Source organism: Dendropsophus ebraccatus, chromosome 7 (assembly GCF_027789765.1).
Source record: "Dendropsophus ebraccatus isolate aDenEbr1 chromosome 7, aDenEbr1.pat, whole genome shotgun sequence".
Taxonomy (NCBI): domain Eukaryota; kingdom Metazoa; phylum Chordata; class Amphibia; order Anura; family Hylidae; genus Dendropsophus; species Dendropsophus ebraccatus.
Window position 1 is genome coordinate 4,199,044 of NC_091460.1, and position 18,418 is coordinate 4,217,461.

The following is an 18,418-nucleotide window of genomic DNA, read 5'->3' on the forward strand; positions in this document are numbered from 1 at the left end:
GAGGAGGGAGAAGATGGTGGAATGATGAAGATGACCAAAACAGTTAATATATTTAGGATTACGAAGGTGTAGATTATGGAAAGTAAGGGCCCTATTCCACAGCAACGATAATCGTCCGAATCAGCCCGATTCGGCCGATTATCGCTCGGTGGAATAGAGAGAACGATCAGCCAATGATCGTGTCATCGGCTGATCGTTCATTTAGGGCCAGACCTAAAATCATCGTTCCCCCACCGCGCATTGCTACGGTAGAATAGCGGTGCACAGCGGGCGACCAACGATTTGAGAAGCGCAGCATACATTACCTGCAGGGCTTCTCCTCTGCTCCGTCTTCCTCCCCGGGTCCCGTGCGCTCTGGCTTCAGAATGTCCTGTCAGCTAACGCAGCGCTCAGCCAATCACAGTCCGGGACCGCCGCGGCCTGTGATTGGCTGAGTGGCCTGTCAGCTGACAGGCCATTCTGAAGCCAGAGCGCGCGGGACCCGGGGAGAAAGACGGAGCAGAGGAGAAGCCCTGCAGGTAATGTATGATGCTGCAAGGGCTGCAAGGACATCAGTAAAGATGTCCCTGCAGCCCTCGCTCAATGATCATCGGAATAGGCCCAGTAAACGAGCGGCGATCTAGCAGATCAGCGCTCATTTACATCGTTGATCGGGCCCTGCTCGGCCCGTGGAATAGGGCCCTTAGGGTCCATTTCAACAGAAAGATTATCTGACAAAGATTTGAAGCCAAAGCCAGGAATGGATTTGAAAAGAGGAAAAATTTCAGACTTTCCTTCATGACCTGATCTGTTTATAGTCCGTTCCTGGCTTTGGCTTCAAATCTTTGGCAGATAATCTGTCAGATAATCTTTCTGTGTAAATGGACCCCAAAGGGGTAACGTTGAGAAAGGACTGAAAATGATGGGGAACAATAAGGAGATTAAAGGTGGCCATAGGTGGCCTTCAACAACTGATGGTCAAACAATTGTTCATCAGTTATCTCCCCCCGTCCTTCCCATACACAGGAACGTTCAACACAGCTGAGTGATCCTGTGTTCTCTATGGGGAGCAGAGAAATTGTTAGAGATGGAGGAGATGAAGTTAGTGGAGATAGAGAAGGTTAAGGAGGAGGTGAAGGAGAAGGAGGAGGCGAAGGAGTGGATGGTGGAGATGATGGACATAGAGCAGATTTTGTCAGTGGTAGAAATGAAGGAGATTACTTTAACTTAGACAGGAGAAGATAGAAAGTTTTCTGTACAAAAAGGAGTTTTACTGTACAAAATTCTGCCCTTTTCCTCTCCACATTGTGACCTGTGATAGGTTCACTGAGCAGAGTCTGAGGTCTCTAATGTCCATTCCCCCAATGTCCGTATTTGATGCTGACATCCAGGAGAACAGAACCTAAGAGTGTTCATCCATCGTATCTTACATTTATTCTGTTCATATCATCAGGGCTTCACTCATAATCCAGCTGTCTCATCGGCCCACGGCTGTAGGTTCTGCAGTGCACACAGTGAGGAGTTATGTGTACACAGGGGGTCTCGAGGAAGAGACTGCTGTAGACTTTTCTGGAAGGCCTCCTGCTGAAGTTGCATCATCATGCGATTTGTCTGCTGGCGCTCGGATTCCCTTTCTTCGGCTGTCTGACGCCTGAGGACACACATAAAACCATTACGACAGGGCAAAAAAGTTAAAGTGCAGCAAGAAGATCATGTACAGATCCTACAAGAAGAAGGAAGCATTTGAAGGTATAGAGACAATACTAAAAACTGAAGAATCTCTGCCTTGTGTCCCTCGGTCACCTTACCTCCACTTTGTCCTGCGGTTTTGGAACCATGTTTTGACTTGAGAGTCGCTCATGCGCAGGGATTTAGCCAGGGTGGCCCTCTCAGCTGATGCCAAGTACTTCTGCCGGTGAAATCTCTTCTCTAGCTCGCAGATCTGAAGACGGCTGAAGGAAGTTCGGGGTTTCTTCCTCTTTGGGGGTGTCCGATTTTGATATGGATGCCCAATCCGCCGGGACAAAGAGAAGGCTGGAAGGGCAGCTAAAATAAAGAAAACATACATATTAAAATCTCAAATCTTCTCAGCAAATTCATCAGATCCACAACCTGCAAAAAGCAATGAAATCACCACCACTCATCTACCACAAAGTACAAGTCCTTCCAAAGAATACAATAAAGGACAGAAGAAGTGAAGTTCTTCTATACAACAAGCTGATAGATGGGAGAAAAGAGGACCTTGTATACAACAAGCTGAAGGGAAGAAGAGAGAAACTTCTAAACAACAAGCTGAAGGACAGGAGAAGAAAGGACCTTCTACACAACAAGGTGAAGAACAGAAGAAGAAGGGGCCTTCTACACAACAAACTGAAGGAAATAAGAAGAGAGAAACTTCTATACAACAAGCTGAAGGGCAGAAGAAGAAAGGACCTTCTACACAGCAAGGTGAAGAACAGGAGAAGAAGGGGTCTTCTCCACAACAAACTGAAGGAAATAAGAAGAGAGAAACTTCTATACAACAAGCTGAAGGGCAGGAGAACAAAGGACCTTCTATACAAAAAGCTGAAGAACTGAAAAAGGAAGGACCTGCTATACAACACGCTAAAGGACAGGAGAAGGAAGAACCTTTCAGAAAACAAGCTGAAGAACAGAAGCGAGGATTGTCTATTCAAAAGGCTAAGAAACAGGACAAAAAAGGACCTTCTATACAACAAGCTGAAGGACAGAAGAAGTGGGGACCTTCTATACAAGAAGCTGAAGGACCAGAGAAAATAGGACCTTTTGTACAAAATAGGCTGAAGAACAGAAGAGAGGACCATCTATCTATTCAACAAACTGAGGCACATGAGAAGTGAGGAACTCCCACAAAACAAGCTGAAGGACAGGGGACGATAGGCCATTCTAAACAACAAGCTGAAGGAATGAAGAAGAGAGGACCTTCTATAAACCTACCTGAAGGACAGGAGAAGAGAGGACCTTCTATAAACCTAGCTGAAGGACAGGAGAAGAGAGGACCTTCTATAAACCTGCCTGAAGAACAGGAGAAGAGAGGGCCTTCTATAAACCTAGCAGATGGACAGGAGAAGAGAGGACCTTCTATAAACCTAGCAGAGGGACAGGAGGAAAGAGGACCTTCTAAAAACCTAGCTGAAGGACAGGAGAAGAGAGGGCCTTCTATAAACCTAGCTGAAGGACAGAAGAAGAGAGGACCTTCTATAAACCTAGCTGAAGGACAGGAGAAGAGAGGACCTTCTATAAACCTACCTGAAGGACAGGAGAAGAGAGAACTTTCTATAAACCTAGCAAATGGACAGGAGAAGAGAGGACCTTCTACAAACCTAGCAGAGGGACAGAAGGAAAGAGGACCTTCTATAAACCTAGCTGAAGGACAGGACAAGAGAGGACCTTCAATAAACCTAGCTGAAGGACAGGAGAAGAGAGGACCTTCTATAAACCTGCCTGAAGAACAGGAGAAGAGAGGACCTTCTATAAACCTAGCTGAAGGACAGGAGAAGAGAGGACCTTCCATAAACCTAGCAGAGGGACAGGAGGAAAGAGGACCTTCTATAAACCTAGCTGAAGGACAGGAGAAGAGAGGGCCTTCTATAAACCTAGCTGAAGGACAGAAGAAGAGAGGACCTTCTATAAACGTAACTGAAGGACAGGAGAAGAGAGGATCTTCTATAAACGTAGCTGAAGGACAGGAGAAGAGAGGATCTTCTATAAACGTAGCTGAAGGACAGGAGAAGACAGGACCTTCTATAAACCTAGCTGAAGGACAGGAGAAGAGAGGATCTTCTATAAACCTAGCAGATGGACAGGAGAAGAGAGGACCTTCAATAAACCTAGCTGAAGGACAGGAGAAGAGAGGACCTTCAATAAACCTAGCTGAAGGACAGGAGAAGAGAGGACCTTCTATAAACCTGCCTGAAGAACAGGAGAAGAGAGGGCCTTCTATAAACCTAGCAGATGGACAGGAGAAGAGAGGACCTTCTATAAACCTAGTAGAGGGACAGGAGGAAAGAGGACCTTCTATAAACCTAGCTAAAGGACAGGAGAAGCGAGGGCCTTCTATAAACCTAGCTGAAGGACAGAAGAAGAGAGGACCTTCTATAAACGTAACTGAAGGACAGGAGAAGAAAGGATCTTCTATAAACGTAGCTGAAGGACAGGAGAAGAGAGGATCTTCTATAAACGTAGCTGAAGGACAGGAGAAGAGAGGACCTTCTATAAACCTAGCTGAAGGACAGGAGAAGAGAGGATCTTCTATAAACCTAGCAGATGGACAGGAGAAGAGAGGACCTTCTAAAAACCTAGCTGAAGGATAGGAGAAGAGAGGACCTTCTATAAACCTAGCTGAAGGACAGGGGAAGAGAGGACCTTCTATAAACCTAGCTGAAGGACAGGAGAAGAGAGGACCTTCTATAAACCTACCTGAAGGACAGGAGAAGAGAGGACTTTCTATAAACCTAGCAGATGGACAGGAGAAGAGAGGACCTTCTACAAACCTAGCAGAGGGACAGAAGGAAAGAGGACCTTCTATAAACCTAGCTGAAGGACAGGAGAAGAGAGGGCCTTCTATAAACCTAGCTGAAGGACAGGAGAAGAGAGGACCTTCTATAAACCTAGCTGAAGGACAGGGGAAGAGAGGACCTTCTATAAACCTTGCTGAAGGACAGTAGAAGAGAGGACCTTCTATAAACCTAGCTGAAGGACAGGAGAGGAGAGGACCTTCTATAAACCTAGCTGAAGGACAGGAGAAGAGAGGACCTTCTATAAACCTAGCTGAAGGACAGGAGAAGAGAGGACCTTCTATAAACCTAGCTGAAGGACAGGGGAAGAGAGGACCTTCTATAAACCTAGCTGAAGGACAGGAGAAAAGAGGACCTTCTATAAACGTAGCTGAAGGACAGGAGAAGAGAGGACCTTCTATAAACCTAGCTCAAGGACAGGAGAAGAGAGGACCTTCTATAAACCTAGCAGATGGACAGGAGAAGAGAGGACCTTTTATAAACCTAGCTGAAGGACAGGAGAAGAGAGGACCTTTTATAAACCTAGCTGAAGGACAGGGGGAAGAGGACCTTCTATAAACCTACCTGAAGGACAGGAGAAGAGAGGACCTTCTATAAACCTAGCTGAAGGACAGGGGGAGAGAGGACCTTCTGTAAACCTAGCTGAAGGACAGGAGAAAATAGGACCTTCTATAAACCTAGCTGAAGGATAGGAGAAGAGAGGGCCTTCTATAAACCTAGCAGAAGGACAAGGGAAGAGAGGACCTTCTATAAACCTAGCTGAAGGACAGGAGAAGAGAGGACCTTCTATAAACCTAGCTGAAGGACAGGGGGAGAGAGGACCTTCTATAAACCTAGCTGAAGGACAGGAGAAGAGAGGACCTTCTATAAACCTAGCTGAAGGACAGGGGAAGAGAGGACCTTCTATAAACCTAGCTCAAGGACAGGAGAAGAGAAGACCTTCTATAAACCTAGCTGAAGGACAGGGGAAGAGAGGACCTTCTATAAACCTAGCTGAAGGACAGGAGAAAAAAGGGCCTTCTATAAACGTAGCTGAAGGACAGGAGAAGAGAGGATCTTCTATAAACCTAGCAGATGGACAGGAGAAGAGAGGACCTTCTATAAACCTAGCTGAAGGACAGAAGAAGAGAGGACCTTCAATAAACCTAGCTGAAGGACAGGGGAAGAGAGGACCTTCTATAAACCTAGCTGAAGAACAGGAGAAGAGAGGACCTTCTATAAACCTAGCAGATGGACAGGAGAAGAGAGGACCTTCTACAAACCTAGCAGAGGGACAGGAGGAAAGAGGACCTTCTATAAACCTAGCTGAAGGACAGGAGAAGAGAGGGCCTTCTATAAACCTAGCTCAAGGACAGGAGAAGAGAGGACCTTCTATAAACCTAGCTGAAGGACAGGGGAAGAGAGGACCTTCTATAAACCTAGCAGAGGGACAGGAGGAAAGAGGACTTTCTATAAACCTAGCTGAAGGACAGGAGAAGAGAGGATCTTCTATAAACCTAGCAGATGGACAGGAGAAGAGAGGACCTTCTATAAACCTAGCTGAAGGACAGGAGAAGAGAGGACCTTCTATAAACCTAGCTGAAGGACAGGAGAAGAGAGAACCTTCTATAAACCTAGCAGATGGATAGGAGAAGAGAGGACCTTCTATAAACCTAGCAGATGGACAGGAGAAGAGAGGACCTTCTACAAACCTAGCAGAGGGACAGGAGGAAAGAGGACCTTCTATAAACCTAGCTGAAAGACAGGAGAAGAGAGGACCTTCTATAAACCTAGCTGAAGGACAGGGGAAGAGAGGACCTTCTATAAACCTAGCTGAAGGACAGGAGAAGAGAGGATCTTCTATAAACGTAGCTGAAGGACAGGAGAAGAGAGGATCTTCTATAAACCTAGCAGATGGACAGGAGAAGAGAGGATCTTCTATAAACCTAGCTGAAGGACAGGAGAAGAGAGGACCTTCTATAAACCTAGCAGATGGACAGGAGAAGAGATGATCTTCTATAAACCTAGCAGATGGACAGGAGAAGAGAGGACCTTCTAAAAACCTAGCTGAAGGACAGGGGAAAAGAAGGACCTTCTATAAACCTAGCTGAAAGACAGGAGAAGAGAGGACCTTCTATAAACCTAGCTGAAGGACAGGAGAAGAGAGGACCTTCTATAAACCTAGCTGAAGGACAGGAGAAGAGAGGACCTTCAATAAACCTAGCTGAAGGACAGGAGAAGAGAGGACCTTCTATAAACCTAGCTGAAGGACAGGAGAAGAGAGGGCCTTCTATAAACCTAGCTGAAGGACAGGAGAAGAGAGGACCTTCAATAAACCTAGCTGAAGGACAGGAGAAGAGAGGACCTTCAATAAACCTAGCTGAAGGACAGGAGAAGAGAGGACCTTCTATAAACCTAGCTGAAGGACAGGAGAAGAGAGGACCTTCAATAAACCTAGCTGAAGGACAGGAGAAGAGAGGACCTTCTATAAACCTAGCTGAAGGACAGGAGAAGAGAGGACCTTCTATAAACCTAGCAGATGGACAGGAGAAGAGATGATCTTCTATAAACCTAGCTGAAGGACAGGAGAAGGGAGGACCTTCTATAAACCTAGCTGAAGGACAGGAGAAGGGAGGACCTTCTATAAACCTAGCTGAAGGACAGGGGAAGAGAGGACCTTGTAAACTAAAAGCTGAAGGAATGAAGAAGAGAGGATCTTCTATAAGTCTGATTGACTGCAACAGGGAAAACCACATTGAGCACTGAGATGGCAATTGCTGCCACTAATATTTTATCTGTCCAGACATGATGGGAATTGCAGTTTTCCAAGAGCTGGGGGGGGGGGGGGGGGGGGTTCAGGTTTCCAATGTCTGCAGTGGAGGGCACCATAGGGTAACTACTCTTACATTAGAGAAGTCTATAGTGTGACTGTTCTTAGAGTAGAGAATTCCCTTTGTGGTGGCTGCTCTGTGGCAGCTGCGACCGGTCACTTGCTATATGGTGCTATGTGATGCCACTACTGTGGTGGTTGGTCGGTGGAGTATAGCTCAGCCAGGTGGGAGGTTGTCGTGACACCAGTGCCGACTCAGCTCACAGGTATAAAGGCACAACTGCTTTTAATGTGTGGCTGGCTATATCCTTTCCCAATGGCCGGTGACCTGACGGGTTGTGATGGGTCCTTTGGGCGCTTATCACAGTTGTCCGGAGTGCAGTTATGACCCACCTGGACTGTCGGTACCGGCACCCACAGAAAGGGGAGATGACCCAGGTGTAGCTTGTGTGTAGGTGCTGGTACAATGATCACTGAGTCCCAGTAAAATAAATAAACTTTCTTTTACTAGCAAGTCTCTGGTGATACAGGATAAATAGTGACTTTGAAGGTCCAGACTTGCATTCACTGAATCTGTGCTGAGAGATATTGAGGTAGTGAGTAGAGTAGCAGTGCTGACTTGGTTACGTGCTGAAAAGAGTAAAGAGTTTAGAGTAGTGCAGAGGAGTTTGTCTTGAGAGTCCCAACCCACTGTAGCACTGTGCTCTGCCGGAACTTTAGAAGAAGAAGAAGAATACTTGAAAGAAGAAGAATACTTGTCCCCGTGACCTTTGCCGCTATACCCCCTTTTGCCCTGCATTGTCAAGTTACCCGTCCTATCAGGGTGACACAAGCCCCAGTCTTAGTTGAGCTAAGTGTCCGAAATTACCCGGTGTCTCCTGCGCTGCAAGATAGAGTATGTAGGCTCTTGGCTGTTTTGCTCTATCCGGATCAGTTCCTCTACTTTAATATACTGTCCTGCAATTTTAGAGACGTTCATGGCGTGGGTAGGGGTGACCCCTGACTTGCCCTCTCTGTAGGTGTTTAGCGCTGTATCGTAGGTAGAAGTGTTGCTTTAGAAAAGGAAGTCTCTGTGTCCTCCATAAGTGTCCGTCTGCTACCACACTTCAGACTAGACTAAACCCTAGGGGTTGTGCAGGGCTGTTTTAATACATTGATGGGCCCTGTGCACAGCCCTCAAGAGTGGACCCCTTCCCTTTTTGCCCCCCCCCCCCCCAACCCAGCGTTATCAGAATCAGTGCTCCACTCAATATAAGGCCCTGAAAGTGCCCACACACTGTATTAGGAGCCCCAATGCATATGGTAGTTACCTTATAACTTTATAAAGATATCACCAATGATACCATTACATAATACCGCCACGTCATGACCACTATCACTGCAAACCCTATAACAGAGTGCAGTTACATCGAGGTGACTTACAGGGGGCGTCTTCTCTGATCAGAGTCTTTCACCTTTTCTTTCACTCCATCCAGCCTGGGCCATCTTTAAGTCTTCACCCGGCTGTGAATCCTCTCTCCAGAATCTGCCAGAGAAACATTTTAGGCTCCAACACATACAGTAGTCACCCCCCACTGTGCCCCTATACAGTAGTTACCCCCCTCTGTGCCCCTATATAGTAGTTACCCCCCCTCTGTGCCCCTATATAGTAGTTACCCCCCTCTGTGCCCCTATATAGTAGTTACCCCCCTCTGTGCCCCAATATAGTAGTTACACCCCTCTCTGCCCCTATATAGTAGTTATCCCGCTCTGTCCCCTATACAGTAGTTACCCCCCTTCTGTGCCCCAATATAGTAGTTACCCTCCCTCTGAGCTCCCAATTAATAAATAGTTATGCTCTGTGCCCCAATATAGTAGTAAGGTCCCTATATAATATAGGCACCTCTGTGCAGCCCCAATGTTAGTATAGACCCGTGTGCTGCCCCCAGTAGTATAGACAGCTGTATGCTGCCCCCAGTAGTATATAGACCCCTTTGTGCTGCCCCCAGTAGTATATAGACCCCTTTGTGCTGCCCCCAGTAGTATATAGACAGATGTATGCTGCCCCCAGTAGTATATAGACCCGTGTGCTGCCCCCAGTAGTATTAAGCCCCCTCTGTGCTCCCCCAGTTATATATACCCCCTGTGCACCCCCCAGTAGTATATAGCCCCCCTGTGCACTCCCCGTTATATATACCCCTCTGTGCACCCCCAAGTTGTATATATATCCCCTGTGCGCCCCCCTCTATTATATAGCCCCCCCTGTGCACTTCCCGTTATATATACCAGTTATATATACCACCCTGTGTGCCCCCAGCTATATACCCCCCTTGCACCCCCAGTTGTATATATATCCCCTGTGCGCCCCCCATAGTATATAGTCTCCTGTGCACTCCCTCAGTTGTATACCCCCCTGTGCACCCCCCAGTTGTATATATATCCCCTGTGCGCCCCCAGTAGTATATAGCCCGCATGTGCGCTCCCCGTTATATATACCCCCTGTGCACCCCCTTAGTTGTATATATATCCCCTGTGTGCCCCCAGTAGTATATACCCCCTGTGTGCCCCCCAGTTATATATACTCCCCTGTGCACCCCCAATTATATATACCCCCTGTGTGCTCCCCCAGTTATACCCTCCTGTGCGCTCCTAGTTATATAAACCCTCCTGTGCGCTCCCCCAGTTATATCCCCCTGTGCACTCCCCCAGTTATATATACCCCCCTGTGCACCCCCCAATTATATATACCCCCTGTGTGCTCCCCCAGTTATATCCCCCTGTGCACTCCCCCAGTTATATATACCCCCCTGTGCTCCCCCCCAGTTATATATACCCCCCCTGCACTCCCCCAGTTACATATACCCTCCTGTGGCACCCCTAGTAGTATGTAGACCACCGCTGTGTGCTGCCCCCAGTTATACATACCCCCCTGTGGCACCCCTAGTTATATAGCCCCCCTGTGCTCCCCCTCCCATATAGTGAATAACAAAAAAAAAAAAAAACACGTATACTCACCTGGGTCCGTGCGTCTCCTCTTCTCTTCACCTCATCCTTGTGGCCACTACAGGAGAGCGGCCTCTTGTGACCGCAGGTAAAGCACTGCCTGCGGCCACATGGATGACTGACAGGGAGGGAGCCAATGGCTCCCGCCCTGTCAGTGCCGCTGCTGATGCCTGTACCTATGAGCACTCATTACGAGCGCACATAGCTACAGTACAGAGCACAGCAGCAGGGAGGGGGCGCTATGGATGGGTACCTTACCCATCCTGATGGCGCCCCCCTGGCAGGCTGGTGGCCGGAGCCCTGTGCGACCGCACTGATCGCACAGAGCAAAGGCCGGCCCTGCTCAGGGTGGGCCCCTTTAACCAGTGGGCCCGCTGCACGTGCACCATTTGCCCTCTGGTTAAAGCATCCCTGGGGTTGTGTGTTGTGTAAGAACAGAAGAGAGAAGAACAGAGATAGGTAGAGAAAGAACAGCATCTCTCATAGGCTGGCACAGACCATGTGGTACAAAAGGGTAACCCTTAGGTGACTACAGCTGTGCAATATAAAATAATGGATAACATAACAGTGACACCTTGTGGTTAAAATAAAGAATGCAGCTCCATTACCACTGTAGAGATAACTTTCTGACCGGTGCCTAAAGCACTTAACTATGGGACACCACAGCTGCATACATAGTGACAGTGGTCAACCTGGTGGTTCACATGAGTTATCCCTGTACATTATACTTAAAGGGGCAGTTCAGCATAAAAAAATCTTTTAAATCAACTGGTGCCAGAAAATGCCAGAGATTTGTAATTTACTAAAAAAAAAAAAAAAAGTACTATTAAAAAATCTCCAGTCTTCCAGTACTTATCAGCTGCTGTATGTCCTGCAACAAGTGGTGTATTCTCTCTAGTGCTCTCTGCTGTCACCTCTATCCATGTCCAGAGCAGCAGCACATCCCCATAGAAAACCTCTCCTGCTCTCCAGACTGGAGAGAATCCACCACTTCCTGCTGAACATACAGCATCTGATAAATACTGGACGACTAACGATTTTTTAAATAGAAGTAAATTACAAATCTCTGGCACTTTCTGGCACCAGTTGATTTGAAAGATTTTTTTTTGCTGAACTCCCCCTTATTGTTGATAATTGTATATGTGTAATTCCCATTATGACCACAAGGGGGCAGATGGAATCAGAACATTTCCCAGTAAACGACTCTAGAATTCTTATAGTTACAGAGAATAAGAGAACGTTATATAAAGGCAAAAAAACTCAATCAATAAATAAATCAATAAAAATAATCAATAACATCACAATATATTCCTATATCAGGACTATAACCCCCAACATATTAGTATATACAGACTATAATCCCCAATATATTCATATATCAGGACTATAATCCCCAACATATCACTATATACAGACTATAATCCCCAATATATTCATATATCAGGACTATAATCCCCAACATATTACTATATACAGACTATAATCCCCAACATATTAGTATATACAGACTATAATCCCCAATATATTCATATATCAGGACTATATTCCCCAACATATCACTATATACAGACTATAATCCCCAATATATTCATATATCAGGACTATATTCCCCAACATATTACTATATACAGACTATAATCCCCAACATATTAGTATATACAGACTATAATCCCCAATATATTCATATATCAGGACTATATTCCCCAACATATTACTATATACAGACTATAATCCCCAATATATTCATATATCAGGACTATAATCCCCAACATATCACTATATACAGACTATAATCCCCAATATATTCATATATCAGGACTATAATCCCCAATATATTCATATATCAGGACTATAATTCCCAACATATCACTATATACAGACTATAATCCCCAGCATATTACTATATACAGACTATAATCCCCAATATATTCATATATCAGGACTATAATCCCCAACATATTACCATATACAGACTATAATCCCAAACATATTAGTATATACAGACTATAATCCCCAATATATTCATATATCAGGACTATAATCCCCAACATATCACTATATACAGACTATAATCCCCAATATATTCATATATCAGGACTATAATCCCCAACATATTACTATATACAGACTATAATCCCCAGCATATTACTATATACAGACTATAATCCCCAATATATTCATACATAAAAATGAAATTCTGTCTGTCTGTCTGTCCGTCTGTCCCATCCTTGCCAGATGTACAGGAGGGGAGGGGAAAGGGGAAGAGCGCCACATAGAAATGAATGGGAGAATCTCCACACTGCACACACAGGTGATATAATTAGCGCTGCAGCTCCCCAGCAGTAATGGCAGTTGGAAGCCTTAGCAACCAATAGGATTACTACTTTCATTTTCACAGGGAGCTGGAATCTGTTTGGTTGGTAGGGCCAGCTGCCTCACAACAGATCCACAGAAATAACTGGTAGACCCCCTACTCCAACTATAAAGTACATTTATACAGGTCACTACAGGTATACAGGACCCCAAAACTATACACTACAGGTATACAGTACCCCCGAACTATAAACTACAGGTATCCAAGACCCTCAAACTATAAACTACAGGTATAACACTGTATACAACAATGTTGTATATAACAAGGCTGTATATAACACTGCCAATGTTGTATATAACCAGGCTGTATATAACACTGCCAATGTTGTATATAACCAGGCTCTGTATATAACACTGCCAATGTTGTATATAACCAGGCTCTGTATATAACACTGACAATGTTGTATATAACCAGTCTCTGTATATAACACTGCCAATGTTGTATATAACCAGGCTCTGTATACAGTCTGATCACATGACATCTCAGTTTGGCTATTAGGTATTTAGGATGTTTAAAGTTTTTAATTTATTTCTAAAACTATACACTACAGGTATACAGTACCCCCGAACTATAAACTACAGGTATCCAAGACCCTCAAACTATAAACTACAGGTATACAGTACCTTCACCAACTATATAACACTGCCAAATTTGTATATAACAGGCTCTGTATATAACACTGCCAATGTTGCATATAACCAGACTGTATATAACACTGCCAATGTTGCATATAACCAGACTGTATATAACACTGCCAATGTTGTATATAACCAGGCTGTATATAACACTGCCAATGTTGTATATAACCAGTCTCTGTATATAACACTGACAATATTGTATATAACCAGGCTGTATATAACACTGCCAATGTTGTATATAACCAGGCTGTATATAACACTGCCAATGTTGTATATAACCAGGCTCTGTATATAACACTGCCAATGTTGTATATAACCAGGCTCTGTATATTACACTGCCAATGTTGTATATAACCAGGTTCTGTATACAGTCTGATCACATGACATCTCAGTTTGGCTATTAGGTATTTAGGATGTTTAAAGTTTTTAATTTATTTCTAATGTGTATAAGTTACAATTTACATAAACACTGCAGGACTGTCAGGTATATAGGGGTATATAGGGCTCCTGGCGATTTCCCCTTAAGCAAAAAAAACAAGGGCATAGACTATAACCCCAATATATTCATATATAGAGACTATAACCCCCAATATATTCATATATAGAGACTATAACCCCCAATATATTCATATATAGACTATAACCCCCAATATATTCCTATATAGAGACTATAACCCCCAATATATTCATATATGGAGACTATAACCCCCAATATATTTATATAGAGAGACTATAACCCCCAATATATTCCTATATAGAGACTATAACCCCCAATATATTCATATATAGAGACTATAACCCCCAATATATTTATATATAGAGACTATAACCCCCTATATATTCCTATATAGAGACTATAACCCCCAATATATTCCTATATAGAGACTATAACCCCCAATATATTCCTATATAGAGACTATAACCCCCAATATATATATATATAGAGAGACTATTACCCCCAATATATTCATATATAGACTATAACCCCCAATATATTCATATAGAGAGACTATAACCCCCAATATATTCATATAGAGACTATAACCCCCAATATATTCATATAGAGACTATAACCCCCAATATATTCATATATAGAGACTATAACCCCCAATATATTCATATAGAGACTATAACCCCCAATATATTCATATAGAGACTATAACCCCCAATATATTCATATAGAGAGACTATAACCCCCAATATATTCATATATAGCGACTATAACCCCCAAAATATTCATATATAGAGACTATAACCCCCAATATATTCATATATAGAGACTATAACCCCCAATATATTCATACATAGAGACTATAACCCCCAATATATTCATATATAGAGACTATAACCCCCAATGTATTCCTATATAGAGACTATAAGCCCCAATATATTCATATAGAGAGACTATAACCCCCAATATATTCATATAGAGAGACTATAACCCCCAATATATTCCTATATAGAGACTATAAGCCCCAATATATTCATATATAGAGACTATAACCCCTAATATATTCATATATAGAGACTATAACCCCCAATATATTCATATATAGACTACAACCCCAAGTATATTCATATATAGAGTCTATAACCCCCAATATATTCCTATATAGAGACTATAACCCCCAATATATTCATATATAGAGACTATAACCCCTAATATATTAATATATATAGAGACTATAACCCCTAATATATTAATATATATAGAGACTATAACCCCCAATATATTCATATAGACTATAACCCCCAATATATTCATATATAGATACTATAACCCTCAATATGTTCATATATAGAGACTATAACCCCCAATATATTCATATATAGAGACTATAACCCCCAATATATTTGTATATATAAAGACTACAACCCCCAATATATTGATATAGAGAGACTATAAACGCCAAATTATTCATATATAGAGACTATAACCCCTAATATATTCATACAGAGACTATAACCCCCAATATATTCATATATAGAGACTATAACCCCTAATATATTCATACAGAGACTATAACCCCCAATATATTCATATAGAGAGACTATAACCCCCAATATATTCATGTATAGAGATAATCCCTTATGATGATGATGACACATTGTTACTATAACCCCCATCATCAGGAGATAACCCCCACTATAGAGCAGTCAGTATAGTTCCCGCTCTCGTTACCCCACTATCTCGTTCACCTGTCATCCTCTCTTTTGGGGTCCGTCTGCTGCTCTCCATCCATGGGAACGTAAGTGCAGAGAATCCCGTCATAGTGGGGAGGGTTGGGGCCCCTTGGGTGGGGACCAGCGGTGGTAGGGGCCTGTGAGCGGGCACTCTTATCACCCCTGCTGGTCGGACATTAACGTTCATACTGACATCCATCCTCATGTTCAGGCTGTAGGACGAGCTGGCTGGACCAAACATGGCACAGTAGGCACCTGCCCCCTGATGCTCCGGCTCCTCCGCCCTTGTGTAGGGGTAACCTACAGTCTGCTCCGGACTATTCAGGATCTGGTCAATGCCAAAGCTGATGGGTTCATGGTGGCTTGCTGAGTCTTGTGCCATGTCCAGGAGATCCATAAAGAGCTATGAAGACTCGGTAATGTCTGGTGCCTGAAGCTTTTGGCCCGTTACTTGATTACTTGGAGTATAAAGTCTGGGGGGGGGGGGACCAAGTCCACACGATGGATACTCTGGATGTGGAGAGACTCCTTAAGGTAAGTCGCCTAACAGAGGAAAGAGAGGGCAATGTAGAGAGTTCTGATCTAGCGAGAGTGCAGACGAGAAGCACGGGGCATGACACTATTCTGGTCTGGGGGCAGATGGTCTTGGTGGGAAACCAGATGGGATTAGAACATTAGTAATGTGGCATCTTGAGAATCTTATTGGTTGCAGGCCATAGAGGCGTTAGGAGGCCAATGTTTGGCACAGCGGGGCTCATGGCTGGAGAAAGAAGAAGTTACTCCAGTTTCTACATCTAAAACAAAGGTGGTCCACTCTGGCCACTGAGCAGCTGTTTTTTGGAGGCCACTGTCTTGTAGGACACGTCTATGGTCTTAGTTGTCCCAGTGAAACTTCTACCAGATGTCATGGGATCCAATTTTGATAATGTCTTTGGGACTCAGTTGTTTTAAAGGTAAGGATAACCCAACTGTGTTATAGGACCATGGCTACAGCTGGTGGAGGCATGCGGGCAACCTGGCTAAAAGTGGTGCTATAATGGAGCAGGACATTGTAGACCGAGATATGTTCCCTCCATAATGTGCCCGCCGTCACCTTTATCCACCAGTTATCCCTGGTTCAGGTCACAGCTTGTTCATACAACCCATAATCCTTCTGGAGAAAAGTCTCAGGTCGGATCTGTGTTGAGGGAAGAACCTTGGAGAAGACAGTAAGTAGTAGATGACTCATAATCACTGGAGTTTAAAGTATTGTAGACTTCTGGCTTGAATTCTCCAGAGCACTGTGACAAGTAGCCAGGTGGGCTCCTAACATTGTCCTATTTGTTCCTTGATACAAGGCCACAGAAGAGGTATCTCTCCGGGGCTTACTGTTGTAGCCTGGGCCAGGTTCTTCTCCGTTATAACGTTATCCCCACCTGGGCTGGGTCCTTTTCCTCTATAACATTATTCCCACCAGGACCAAGTCCTTCTCCTTATAAAGTTATCCCCCACCAGGGTCAGATACTACTCCTCTACAACATTTTCCCCACCAAGACCAGGTCCCCCTTTATAATGTAATTTCCACCAGGGCCAGGTCCTACACCTCTATAACACTATATCAGGGTCAGGTCCTACTCCTCTGTAGCATTGTCTTCCACCAGGGCCTAGTCCAGCTCTTCCTTAACATTACTGTCACCAACCAGGGTCAAGCCCTGCTCTTGTAAAACTTTGCTATCCTCCACCAAGTCAGGACCTTCTCCTCTATGCCATAGTCCTCCACCAGAGTCAGGTCCTTCTCATCTATATTATAGTCCACCACCAGGCTTATGTCCTTCTCCTCTATAACATACTTCTCCACCAGCCTTCTTATCTATAACATAGTTCTCCACCAGTCAGGTCCTTCTCCTCTATAACATAGTCCTCCACCAGAGTCAGGTTCTTCTCCTCTATAACATAGTCCACCACCAGGGTTAAGTCCTTCTCCTCGATAACATAGTTCTCCACCAGGGTTAGGTCCTTCTCATCTATATCAAGTTCCTATACCAGAGTAAGGTCCTTCTCCTCTATAACATAGTCCACCACCAGGGTTAGGTCCTTCTCCTCTATAACATAGTTCTCCACCAGGGTTAGGTCCTTCTCATCTATACAAAGTCCTCCACCAGAGTCAGGTCCTTCTCCTCTATAACATAATCCTCCACCAGAGTCAGGTCCTTTTCCTTTATAACAGAGTTCTCCACCAGAGTCAGGTCCTTCACCTCTATAACGTCTTTCCTTTACCAGGGTGAGGTCCTTCTTCTGTATACACTTCTGTCCTCCACCAGGGTGAGGTCCTTCTCCTGTATAATGTCTGTCCTCCACCAGGGTGAGGTCCTTCTTCTCTATAATGTCTGTTCTTTACCAGGGTGAGGTGCTGCTCCTCTATAATGTCTGTCCTCCACCAGGGTGAGGTCCTTCTCCTGTATAATGTCTGTCCTCCACCAGGGTGAGGTCCTCTATAATGCTCTCGTCCACCAGAGTCCTGCTTCTCTATAACACAGCTCTCCCAGCTCTTGCTCCTCTATCCAGTGCAATGGGGCTGGCAGCATGGAGAACGGCTCACACAATATCATTGGTCTGTCCTGGAAATCACATAAACCAGAGTCAAAGACCAAAAACATCCCCCCCCCCCCCCCTCCTCTCACCATCACCAGCGGGAGGATCTTCAACTTTAACTCATTTTCTACTGGACAGGACAGATGATGAGAGCAGCAGAGACATGTCATATGGAGAATGAGGAATATTCATCAGGAGTTACAGGACAGATCCATAGGGAATATATAACTCAGCGGTGGGAGGAAAACATCGGCCAAATCATCACACATAGTATTATTATTACATATATCGTTATCACACATAGTATTATTATTATATATACCATTATCACACATAGTATTATTAC

At 44.3% G+C, this 18,418-nt stretch overlaps 1 protein-coding gene across 1 annotated transcript; it reads right to left on the reverse strand.

Moving 5' to 3' along the window:
* Nucleotides 1-593: 593 nt before the first annotated feature.
* Nucleotides 594-17,509, reverse strand: TLX2 (T cell leukemia homeobox 2). The gene is made up of 3 exons (XM_069977059.1): nucleotides 15,517-17,509; nucleotides 1,788-2,025; nucleotides 594-1,630 (listed from the first exon to the last, which is right to left on the reverse strand). The coding sequence occupies exons 1-3, from the start codon at nucleotides 15,896-15,898 to the stop codon at nucleotides 1,441-1,443; spliced, it is 810 nt and encodes a 269-aa protein (XP_069833160.1). The 5' UTR covers nucleotides 15,899-17,509; the 3' UTR covers nucleotides 594-1,440.
* Between the last annotated feature and the right edge of the window lie 909 nt (nucleotides 17,510-18,418).